Here is a 12,781-nt window from a genome sequence, read left to right as displayed (position 1 = left end):
CTGGAAGGGAAATAGAACAGAGCGGACATCTTGAGTCTACGCAGCACTGGTGAATAGCAAAAATAAAAAAACAAAATAATATGACCTCATTCAACAAACAGGACAAATACATCTGAAAATATAGCGATTTGAAATGTACAATAAACTGGTGTTCTGTTCAATGTGCAAGATTTTCTCATGTAAATGAGAATCGATGAGAGCATGATAACAAAAAAAAAATCAGAACCACGCTCAAAAAAATAATGTAACCTGCGTCATTCAACAGGACAAATAAATCGGGAAAAAAAAAACATATGAAATGTACAATAAGATGGATACACTGTTAAATTTGCAGTTTTTTCTCATGTACAAAAAATCTGCATGATAAAAATCAAAAACTTTTTCTCATATAAAAAATGAGAGCATGATAAAAAAAATAATAATAATATGACCTACAACCTGTGTCATTCAATAAACAGGACAAATACATCTGGGGGTATAAAGTACAACAACATGGTTGCTCTGTTCAATTTGCAGTTTTTTCTCATGTACAAAAAATTTGTATGATAAAAATAAAAAACTTTTTCCGAAAAATAATGTGTCAACCTGTGTCATTCAACAAACAGGACAAATAATTCAGAAAAAATGAATACAATAAGATGGTTGTGTTGTGTTGCAGGTTTTTCTCATGGAAAAAATGACAGCATGATAAAAAAAAAAAATCTGAAAAAAAAATGTAACCTGCAACCTCCGTCATTCAACAAACAGGACAAATAAATCTGAAAAAAAACATATGAAATGTACAATAAGATAAAAATCAAAAACTTTTTCTCATGTAAAAAATGAGAGCATCATAAAAATAATAATAATATGACCTACAACCTGCGTCATTCAATAAACAGGACAAATACATCGGGGGGGGGGGGGGGGGGAGTACAATAACATGGTTACACTGTTATATTTGCAGATTTTTTTCATGTACAAAAAATTTGTATGATAAAAATGAAAAACTTTTTCCAAAAATAAAAAAAAAAAACCAGTGCTTGTTTGTGGCCTATTTCCTGTGCAATTCAACACACAAAATGCACGAATAAGAAAGGAATGAGTTGAAGACAACGCTTGTTCCGGAATAACAAATAAAAAACAGACTGTGTACATATATTTATACTGTATTCTGTATATTTTGTATTTTTCATTTTTGAATAGATGTGTTTGCACCTACTTCACCAAAACAAATTCCTAGTATGTGTTTGATCATACCTGGCAATAAAAAACGTTTCTGATTCTGATTGTTGCATCGGCGTCCACGCTCTGGCTACCTTTTTGTTGTGCTCGTTGTTGCGCAATAAGAGTGACACTCTTGGGCTGAAGGTTTTAGGGGCCAAAATGGTTGCCAGTTGTTTTATATATAAACACGTAACCATTGTGTTATGCTTCCTGTCTCCCGCTGGAAGTAAAATGATACGGGAGATGAGCCGATTCCGGTGCAATTAGATATTATAGATAAAGGTGTACCACCTTTATGATGGGCAGTGCCACCCGGGACGAGATGCTGGATGTCAAACGTCTGTCTGAAACAGAGAGAGCGTGAACGTCTCATGACTGCGTGTGTGTGTGTGTGTGTGTGTGCGTGTGTGTGTGTTCAGCGGATCGCTCTACACTGTTGACATTCCCCCTGACAGCTCTGAACTTTTCACGATGCCGCGACTGTCAGAGGGACAAACGAGGGAAGGAAAGGAGGAGAGGCGAGGCGAGGAGTGGGAGGGGAAACGCCACGTCACAGAGTCGGGTCAGAACAACTGAGGAGGTTCTGTCGGTCTTAGTTCAGTTCTTCATGTCCGTCCTACGAATCATCACCTGCTGATGTTTGCTGAAGGTCAGGCCTGTCGTGAACCAGCGGGCCAAAGACCCCCTTAAATTAGAGATGGGTGTTGAGGCGGCCATTTTGTTGTGATAATAATAATTATTTTTCCCGGGGCGTCAGTGGATGGAGACACGCGGCCACCCTTGTGGACATGCCCCCCATGGTTGGGGGACAATTTTGACAAAACTCTGTGGTTCAGCCTAGCCGCCGTTTCACTGCAGCACACAACTTTCCGTGGGAGAACAGAAGATAATAATAATAATAATAATAATAATAATAATAATAATAATAATAATAATAATAATAATAATAATAATAATAATAATAATAATAATAATAATAATAATAATAATAATAATAATAATAATAATATAAAAATAAAAATAAAAATAAAAATAAAAATAAAAATAAAAATAAAAATAAAAATAAAAATAAAAATAAAAATAAAAATAAAAATAAAAATAAAAATAAAAATAAAAATAAAAATAAATTCATTTCATTTGTATAGCGCTTTTCAAAATACTCAAAGACACTTTACAGAAGAATAGAGTTGAATTAAAGCAAGTAAACAGAGTAAAAGATACATTAAAATACAACATTCATTCGTTAATACAGTTAAAAATATTTGACTATATATAATATGATATAGTTGATGATATTAAGAAAGAAAAAAATCTTACCATAAATGTTTTGTAGCACCGAGGTCTTACTGGCCGCAGGTTTAGCAGACGAAGCTCTCAGCTCCGTCTTCCTCTTCCTGGCGAGGGCGTGGCTCAGGTCGCTTAACTCCGCCCCCCTGCGGGCCCGGCCCCGCTCTCTGTGCCTGCGTGCGAGGAACCTGGAGACGCGCGCGCAGTTAGTTGGATGAAACAACAAAGCCGTACTCGCAAACAAAGCTAACGGGCTGCTAATTGGTCGCTTATGTGCTAAGTCGTAAACGGAAACAGACGGTCTTGCGGCTCGCTGTGGTGTTTGCAGCCTGTTAAAGCTGCAAACAGCCTCAAAGACGCTAAAACAGGGGTGGGCAAACTGCGGCTCGGGGGCCACATGAGGCCCACCAAGCATTAGAATGCGGCCCGCCAGTTGCTTTCTAAGTATTTCAACTTTTAACATACAAACTGGCAACCTGACGTGCAAGTCGGATGTCTTATTTAGTAAAAAAAAACAACAGTATAAAATAAAATTTTAAGAATTAAATTAAAATTGTATTTAAAATCAAAAGTAAAATAACATTTTAATAATTAAATTAAATTAAAAAATTATTTAAAATTAAAAGTAAAATAACATTTTAATAATTAAATTAAATAAAATTTTTATTTAAAATTAAAAGTAAAATAACATTTTAATAATTAAATAAAAATTTTATTTAAAATTAAAAATAAAATAACATTTTAATAATTAAATAAAAAATGTATTTAAAATTATAAGTAAAATAACATTTTAATAATTAAATTAAAATTGTATTTAAAATTATAAGTAATATAACATTATAATAATTAAATTAAAATTGTATTAAAATTAAAAGTAAAATAACATTTTAATAATTAAATTAAAATTGTATTAAAAGTAAAATAACATTTCAGTAATTAAATTAAATTGAAATTTTATTTAAAATTATAAGTAAAATTAATTTTGAATAATTAAATTAAAATTTTATTTTAATAATTTGATGTAGTCTGATGTTTAAAGTGCTCCTGAAAAAAAGAGTATAACACTTTTACAGATAAAATTAGCCAAATAATTCAAGGAAAATGATAAGCATAAACGTGTGTGTGTTAAATATATGTTCGCCCCCCCCCCCCCCTGACAATTTTGTTAACTCAATGCGGCCCACCAGTCCAAATATTTGCCCACCGAGCGTCCTCGGTCTGAGCACTAACACGATCCAGCTCTTCAACTCGCCTTCGCCACGCTCGCTGGATGACCCTCGCCGCCTCGTGCCTCCTCCGGCGCCGCTCCCTGTCGTGTCCCCTGGCCGCGTGCGTGGCGTCGTGTGCTTTTCCTGAAGGGCTTCTCCTGTTCAAAGGTGAAGTGAGATCTTTGGTCTTTTCTAGAGCGTGCTTGTGGTGCCGGTGCTTCACTGGATCACTCTTCCTTGGAGCGATGCTCTCCCTGGAGGCGGTGCTGGAGGAAGGTCGGAGTTCCCTGACTTTGGCCATGGAGGAGGGTCTGCACGCCGCTCGGCTGCCGCTGATGCCCGTGTCCTCCGGTCTGTTGGCGACAGGTCCACCTGGCGTTGTCGTATCGCAGCTCACGTGACTTGGAGGGCTCACAGAGTCGGCTGGATCGGCTGCTTTCCTCCTTGTGGATCTGCTTCTGTGGCCTGAGATTCATTTAAGGCAGATTTTTACGTTAGAAACCCCTAGCTTTAATTTCCTGACCTAATTCCGTCGTAACTATTAAAATAAAATTTTAATAATTAAATTAAATTAAAATTGTATTTAAAATTAAAAGTAAAATAACATTTTAATAATCAAATTAAATTAAAATTGTATTTAAAATTAAAAGTAAAATAAAAATTTTAACAATTAAATTAAATTAAAATTGTGTTTAAAATTAAAAGTAAAATAAAATGTTAATAATTAAATTAAATTAAAATTGTATTTAAAATAAAAGTAAAATAAAATTTTAATAATTAAATTAAATTAAAATTGTATTTAAAATTATAAGTAAAATTACATTTTAATAATTAAATTAAAATAGCTTTAATTTCCTGACCTAATCCCGAGCAGCATACCATGCACTGTCCTAACTATTAAAATAAAATTTTAATAATTAAATTAAATTAAAATTGTATTTAAAATTAAAAATTAAATAAAATTTGATTAATTAAATTAAATTAAAATTGTATTTAAAATTAAAAGTAAAATAAATTGTCATAATTAAATTAAAATTGTATTTAAAATTAAAAGTAAAATAACATTTTAATAATTAAATTAAATCAAAATTGTATTTAAAATTAAAAGTAAAATAACATTTTAATAATTAAATTAAAATAGCTTTAATTTCCTGACCTAATTCTGAGCAGCATACCATGCACTGTCGTAACTATTCCATCCCAGTTGCCTTTTATTTTCTTATACTTTCCACAATTTAGGCACAATTTAGGTCAAAATCAATACTGATCATAGTGATTCCGCAGTTTCTAAATTCCGAGCATACCATGCACTGTCGTGACTATTTGATCCAAACGCAACAAACAGTATTAAAGGTTATTAGAAAGGTTACTTTTACGTCATAGGATCCTACCTTTGTGTCTCTCCTCTCTGCTCTTCCGTTCATGTTTAGCCACTTTCTTTGTCTCCACCGGTGAGTCGTTCACGGATAAATCTGCCATCAGGTTCTCGAAGGACAGCTTCCCCTGCTCGGCCATGACCGAAGGCAATTTTCGTTTCTCCGCCGTGGCCATAGAGATTTGCAGAACGGCTTCTCTCCTCCGCAGTTCCTCTTCTCGCTTTCTGGACAGAAGCAAAAGCAACATCGCTTAAATTCGTGAGTTTGCACATGCTGTATCATCTTCCATGTTACTTTGTCCAGTGTACATCCCAAAGAAATAATCAATGGCTCTCACTGTGGTTTGCTGGAGTCCCAAAGCCTTAGAAACGCCTTTATAACCTTTTCCAAACTGATGGGGTTTGGTGTGAGGTAAAAAAAAAACAAGCTGCAGGTCAAAGATGGCCTCCAGACTGCACTATCATTTAGATTTCCGGGCATCCGAATTATCCATCCATCCATTTTTTTTTTAAATAAATGCACGTCGCAAAGCCAAGTGTCTGAAAAGTAAAGGTAAGTAAATAACAAGTAGCAAGAGGACGGAGACAGGAGGAAGATGCATATGTGTGCCGAGACGACAGAACCAAAGACAGATACGAGCAAAGTGTGACTGTTCCTGTGTGAGCGAGACGACAACAAAGGATGTCGAGAGCACGTCGCGTGTCCAGGAAAGAGACGACAAAACGAACAAGACAAAGCGGTCGAGGCAGATAATCAATATTTATATTTGCAGAAAGTACAAATATTTTCAATTATATTAAAAGGGGACATATTATGCTCATTTTTCCACCCTTTGTATTGAGTTGTGGTCTCCTATAGAGCAGCTACACACAATAACCCGCACAGAAAACTTTCTAGATTTTCCAGAATCTGCACCTATTCCAGCTGTATTTGCTTTGATTTGTGCTTCCTGCCTTTCACAGCATGCCCCTAATCCACTGTGATTGGTCACACGCCCATAGTGCTTCCTGACTATGAACCATATAAGGAATATAAGGAAGTCCGCCCCTCTGTGACATCACAAAGGACTAGTTTTTACCACGCCTTTTAAAAACCGAGTACTTCCAAATGCGCAAACCTCATTATCTGAAACTTTGGCATCACTGGAGCAACTGGAGCTAGGGTCTGGGTGAGGCTGGGGCCACTGGAACTAGAGTCTGGATGAGGCTGGGCCGCATCAGGTTTTCCCAAAAAAAATAAAAAATTAATTTATTATAAACAGAAAAAACAATAATAAAGAAACTGTCTTCAATGCTTTTGCTTCTGCTTTACCCTACACTTTTTCAGTGCTTTGATCTCAATCATGGATGATGAGATGAAAAAGCAAAACAGGCGGGCGGCTCGCTAGCTTGCGTATGGGCGGGGCAAAATGGCGTCAATTGTGTGCGGTGTGCACGCAGCTTTAAGCTGTCATTTCTGGGTTCATGAAAACCATACGGCATCCATATCAGACTCTCGTGGGGCGCACTGACATTAAACTTTCATATTAAGGCGGGGGCCTCAAACTAGTGCGCCACGTACCGCATTTGGCCCACGGGCCGCGAGTTTGAGACCCCTGATCTAGAGTATCTATTTTACTGAAGTACCCATAAAAGGGTGTCTATGAGCGCCATGCATGTATTTGTTCACTGCTGATTGGCCGCTACCCGTGGCGTGGTTCTTTGTGTAACCAATCGGATGGTGCTGTGGGCGGGACATTGCTGGAGACAAAACTGCGGCATGAGAGCCAAAAGAACTCACTTGGCTGCGTCTTTGCGTAGCTGCTCGTGCCTCATGAGGAGCTGCTTCCTCTCCCGGAAGGCCTTGCGGACGGTGTAGCCCTTGTACACGGCCTGGATGGAGGAGGCGGCGATGTCCTGGATGGCGGCGATGGACAGGGCGCCGTGCTCCAACATGAACTGAGTCACCTCGCTGTGGCCCCCCAGTAGAGCGTAGTCCAGCGGGGTGTACCTGCACATGAAGTCGCCATTTGTCAGGCACCGCCCTTTGTGATGTCGTCACGGGCATCGGCACGATACGTCATCAAAGCGCCACCTCTCCTCTGTGTGCTCCATCTGGTTGGGGAAGGCCTTGTAGCCCAGCAGCAGCTTCACGGCGTCCAGGTAGCCGTTGTTGCAGGACCAGTGGAGAGCCGTCCGGCCCTGTGCAGATATATACAGTTATATTGGAGGTATTTTATATGTCAAAAATAGATATACTATTATTATTACTAGTTACTATTCATGGCAATTGGAGGTGAAATACTATGATATTGTCATTATTATTCATAGTAATATAGGAAGACATCTGGGGTGCACGCAGGAAAACCTTGCAGAGAACCGCCTACAGAGAACATACTAACTCGCTTATTTCTAAAAATAAATACTTCAACTTGCTGATATAGTTCATCTTCAAACAGCTAAAATAATGCATAAGGCTAAAAAAATAACCATTCATTCATGTATTTTCTATGCCGCTTAATCTCACGAGGGTGATGCTGGAGTTTATCCCAGAGGCGGGGTACACCCTGGACTGGTGGCCAGCCAGCCAATCACAGGGCACATATAGACAAACAACCATTCACACTCACATTCATACCTATGGACAATTTGGAGTCGCTAATTAACCTAGCATGTTTTTGGAATGTGGGAGGAAACCGGAGTACCCGGAGAAAACCCACGCATGCACGGGGAGAACATGCAAACTCCACACAGAGATGGCCGAGGGTGGAATTGAACCCTGGTCTCCTAAAACACTTACTATGGTACCCATTATGTCATTGTATGGTCATATGACCGCCTACTTCGGTACGAGGTACATTATTTAAAAAAAAAAACTTAAACTGTATTATGGAAAGCAGGAAGTGAACAAATGTAAGTTCATTCATTCATTCATTCATTTTCTACCGCTTTTTTATCCCAGCTGTCTTTGGGCGAGAGGCGGGGTACACCCTGGACTGGTGGCCAGCCAATCACAGGGCACATATAGACAAACAACCATTCACACTCACATTCATACCTATGGACAATTTGGAGTCGCTAATTAACCTAGCATGTTTTTGGAATGTGGGAGGAAACCGGAGTACTATGCTATGGAGACTATGCTAGGACTACGTTAAAAAGTCATAGCATTTCAGTATGTGGAATCAAACTATGGAATGGATTGAGTAAGGAAATCAAACAATAAAAAAAAAAACAACAACGTTAAACTGTATTATGGAAAGCAGGAAGTGAACAAATGTAAGTTCATTCATTCATTCATTCATTCATTTTCTACCGCTTTTTTATCCCAGCTGTCTTGGGGCGAGAGGCGGGTACACCCTGGACTGGTGGCCAGCCAATCACAGGGCACATATAGACAAACAACCATTCACACTCACATTCATGCCTATGGACAATTTGGAGTCGCCAATTAACCTGGAGAACCCAGATATGGCCGAGGGTGGAATTGAACTTGGGTCTCCTAGCTGTGCGGCCTGCGCGCTAACCACTCGGCTAGCTAGCGAATTCATTTTTTAAGTCACCTTATTTTTTCCCCACATAAAAACTTGTTTACGTTATTCTAGATATATTTTTTCACATTGTCAGAGCCCTCCAGACATGAAATAACACCCCTATAGTCACCTTGACATTTCTATGACTCAATAAAGTCGGACAATTTGGAGTCGCCAATTAACCTAGCTACCTAGCTATGATTGAACCCAGGTCTCCTAGCCGTGTAGCCTGCGCCCCAACCACTCAAAAATTTGCTTATAAATGCATTTTGTTTTTTTTTAAGTTAATTAGCGACTCCAAATTGTCCATGTAAGTTAGTGATTGTAAAAGTACCAGATGGAGGGGTAGGATTTAATAAGCTTTGTTTCTTCCTACTCCTTTTGGACATGTGGAACTGGGAACTGATTATGGGATGCATTCAATTGTAATGTGATGCATGTTCAAATGAAATAAAACCATTACCATTACCATTACCATTACCATTACCATTACCATTACCATTACCATTTTAAAAATACATTGTGTACAACAAGGCGGCCATTCACATGAATGAATGAAGCATGAATGCGGATTCCCAACCTCCTTGTCTTGGATGTTTGGATCTGCGTCGTTCTCCATGAGAACAGCCATGCAGGTGATGTAGCCGCCATAAGCCGCGCACTGCAGAGGAGTCCGCCCCGCTTGGTCCTGCCCAGTAGAACCAACACGATAACATCAGGCAATACCGGAAGATCCTACGGGTATCTGTGCACTTTACCTGCACATTGGGACTGATCCCGTTCTCCATCAGAATCTGGCAGACTTCGGCATTCCCTCCCAGAGCGGCCCAGTGCAGAGCAGTGTGACCGTCCACGTCCACCAGGTCCACGCGTGCGGAGCCTTTGTTGGACACAGTGAGCGGCGCTGAAAACATGGCATCGCGGATCGCGCCGAGGGTGAGCCCACCTTTGATGAGCGTGAGGATGACGTCCCGGTGTCCCATCTCGCAGGCGCGAAACAGCGGCGTGTGTTTCATCACGTCCAGAGAGTCCACCATGGCTCCTTTCTCCAGCAGCAGCTTCACGGTGCTCACGTGGCCTGAAAGGGAGGCTGCGTGGAGCGCTGTTGGCACAGTTGCAAGGTACAATGTTGGGGGAATTCAATCTAAACTAAATACATGAGTGGCTGCACGGTGGAGGAGTGGCTAGCGCGCAGGCATCACAGCTAGGAGACCCGAGTTCAATTCCACCCTCGGCTATATCTGTGTGGAGTTTGCATGTTCTCCCCGTGGGTTTCCTTCCACATTCCAAAATCATGCTCCAAATTGTCCATAGGTATGAATGTGAGTGTGAATGGTTGTTTGTCTATATGTGCCCTGTGATTGGCTGGCCACCAAGACAGCTGGGATAGGCTCCAGCAACCCCCGTGACCCTTGTGAGGAAAAAGCGTTAGAAAATGAATGAATGAATGAATGGACTGACAACGGCTATACGGTGATCGAGTGGTTAGCGTGCAGGCCTCACAGCTAGGAGACCGGAGTTCAATTCCATCCTCGGCCATCTCTGTGTGGAGTTTGCATGCGTGGGTTTTCTCCGGGTACTCCGGTTTCCTCCCACATTCCAAAAACATGCTAGGTTAATTAGCGACTCCAAATTGTCCTTAGGTATGAATGTGAGTGTGAATGGTTGTTTGTCTATATGTGCCCTGTGATTGGCTGGCCACCAGTCCAGGGTGTACCCCGCCCCGCTTCTTGCCACAAGACAGCTGGGATAGGCTCCAGCATCCCCCCGCGACCCTCGTGAGGATAAGCGGTAGAAAATGAATGAATGGACAACGGCTGCACGGTGATCGAGTGGTTAGCAGGCAGGCCTCACAGCTAGGAGACCCGAGTTCAATTCCACTCTCGGCCATCTCTGTGTGGAGTTTGCATGTTCTCCCCGTGCATGCGTGGGTTTTCTCCGGGTACTCCGGTTTCCTCCCACATTCCAAAAAACATGCTAGGTTAATTGGCGACTCCAAATGTGAGTGTGAATGGTTGTTTGCCTATATGAGTCCAGGGTGTACCCCGCCTCTTGCCCCGAGACAGCTGGGATAGGCTCCAGCACCTTTGCGACCCTTGTGAGGATAAGCGGTAGAAAATGAATGAATGAATAAACCCAAATGTGACTTTTGCTGTGATTTAGAAATCAAATGTAATGGAATAAACTTCGAGTCTGCCCCACTTTTTCGGTTAACGTGGAAAATTCACGGCAGAAGCCCCCCTAAATTAGGCCTAATGACACCACTGGTATTGTGTTAACATTTTTGGGCTTGTTTGGATTTACGTTATCCTTATGGGAAAAATAAATCCTACATCCAATCTTTTTTTTTTTTGGTGCCCCATCCAGCCATTGGGGGCAGATAGTATTCCACATCAGGAAGTACTGTAATGGGAGTACCAGTCAGCCTGGCTGTCCTTCACCCTGCCTCATTTCCATACGCATATATAAACAAGGACCCTGTCTGGCTGAGCATGGAAGCCATCGTCATGGTCATTATACATCCAAACAGCCCCTCGGGGGTCAGCACTTTGGCGGCGTGTCACAAGTGTATCCATGTGTGACTAGCACTGCTCAGGAGGACCGCCGCTCTGGCAGGGGGCGGGGACTCCATATTGCGAGTCCACGCTAAAATTTTGCTGACACAACCGGCGTCCCTCTCTCGGGGGGGGATCCCCTTTCGGGGGATCGCCCATTAAGGAACGAGTAGCGTGCATACGCGGGGCACGAGCGCTCTAACCTGTGCCGCCGTACTTGTCGGCCATGTTGATGTCAATGTGCGGCGTGAGGGCCAGCATGGTGCGAATGACGTCGTCGCTGCCCTTCCCGGCGGCCCACATGAAGGCCGTCCTGCCCTCCAGATCTGGCTCGTCCTTCACTGACGGGTGGGATAGAAACACGCCTACCGTCTCCTGTTAGCAAACATACGCAATAATAATAATAATAATAATACAATAATAACACAATTACATATTTCTACAATTGTACAAGACTACACAATGACAGATGTTCCCTTGTTTGTTCCCCAAATAGCCTGCAATAAGTGAAACATAGCCAACTTTTTTTTTTTTTTTTTACCATTTTTTACTATTTTTACTATATGTTTTAAGGCCAGAAAACAGTACTCATTATAACATTTTCTCATTATAACATTTTCTTAAACACTCTCAAAGCTCAAATTTTAATTTTAATGATCACCCTACTGGAATTGGACGCAAGAAATTATAAAGCGACACACGTTTTTTCATTCCCCTGACCCTGCCTCATCCTTGTGCCATTCAGCTGTAATGTTTTTGTATCCTTGTTAAAACAAATTGCTCCTATTGGCGTATTTTCGCTTTCTTCTACTGTTTACAGTATTAGCGGTTAGCTAGGTTGGTAGCCATGACCACAACAGGAGACGACACGAAGGACTCACAGCATTGTTGCTCTGCGCTCCATAGTGCAAGGGTGTCGCTCCTTGGCTGTCTGAGGGAATGGTGCCTGACGTGTTCCTCTCCAGAAGCAGGTGGACAATTTTAGCATGGCCTGAAATCAAAAGGGAGGACGGGAAGACACATTTTTTGGAGTGGCCTTTTATTGTAGCCAACCTAAGGCAAACCTGTGCAATAATAATGCTATCAGCTTGATAGGCCACAATCCACAATATAACAATCATACCGAAAAATAAATCTCGATGGAAATCTTGAGGTCAGTTCATGAAAGACGGGGGAGCAAATCTAGTAGATCCTCTGTTTTTTTTAGCCTTTTACCAGCAAAAATGAGACAACAGCATCTTTGTATGCTAACATTTGTGAGCAGCACAAACTAAGCTAAAAATGTTGACTGACGTTTGGTTCGGTTTTGCGATGTGCCGCGTGACGAAAGATAAACAGGCGAGCCACAGTGACAACGATGAACATGGTCGTGCGTTTGCTGACCCAGCAGGGCGGCCCAGTGCAGCGGCGTTCTGAAGAGGTTGTCGTAGGCCGTCACGTTGCAACCCTGGTAGGACGTCAGCACCTCCACCACCGCCTGGTTGCCGTCCGCGACGGCAAAGTGCAGGGGTGTCCGACCCTCGTAGTCCTGCCAGTTCAGCAGCGACTCGGTTGGGGCTGCCTCCTACACACACACACACACACACACAATACGGTCAATGGTGTGTCTAAATGACCTTAATGGTGCCCCCTTTGGGT

General features: G+C 41.4%; 1 protein-coding gene across 11 annotated transcripts in view; it reads right to left on the bottom strand.

Moving 5' to 3' along the window:
* The window catches only part of invs (inversin), a 48,416-nt gene that overhangs the window by 6,018 nt on the left and 29,617 nt on the right, over nt 1–12,781 (bottom strand). For 8 of the 11 annotated variants that reach the window (XM_058084454.1, XM_058084455.1, XM_058084457.1 and 5 more), the window contains 11 exons: nt 12,437–12,707; nt 12,025–12,134; nt 11,347–11,518; nt 9,535–9,690; nt 9,347–9,468; nt 9,169–9,276; nt 7,151–7,257; nt 6,857–7,066; nt 5,093–5,301; nt 3,746–4,166; nt 2,524–2,681 (listed from right to left, as the gene is read on the bottom strand). In XM_058084454.1, the coding sequence (XP_057940437.1) occupies nt 2,524–2,681; nt 3,746–4,166; nt 5,093–5,301; nt 6,857–7,066; nt 7,151–7,257; nt 9,169–9,276; nt 9,347–9,468; nt 9,535–9,690; nt 11,347–11,518; nt 12,025–12,134; nt 12,437–12,707 (2,044 nt within the window). The remainder of the gene's footprint in view (nt 1–2,523; nt 2,682–3,745; nt 4,167–5,092; nt 5,302–6,856; nt 7,067–7,150; nt 7,258–9,168; nt 9,277–9,346; nt 9,469–9,534; nt 9,691–11,346; nt 11,519–12,024; nt 12,135–12,436; nt 12,708–12,781) is intronic. The other 3 variants (XM_058084463.1, XM_058084460.1, XM_058084464.1) reach the window with 1 other exon arrangement.

Source organism: Doryrhamphus excisus, chromosome 10 (assembly GCF_030265055.1).
Source record: "Doryrhamphus excisus isolate RoL2022-K1 chromosome 10, RoL_Dexc_1.0, whole genome shotgun sequence".
Lineage (NCBI taxonomy): Eukaryota > Metazoa > Chordata > Actinopteri > Syngnathiformes > Syngnathidae > Doryrhamphus > Doryrhamphus excisus.
The sequence above is the reverse complement of the archived record's forward strand: the minus strand, read 5'-3'. Positions and strand labels throughout refer to the sequence as shown.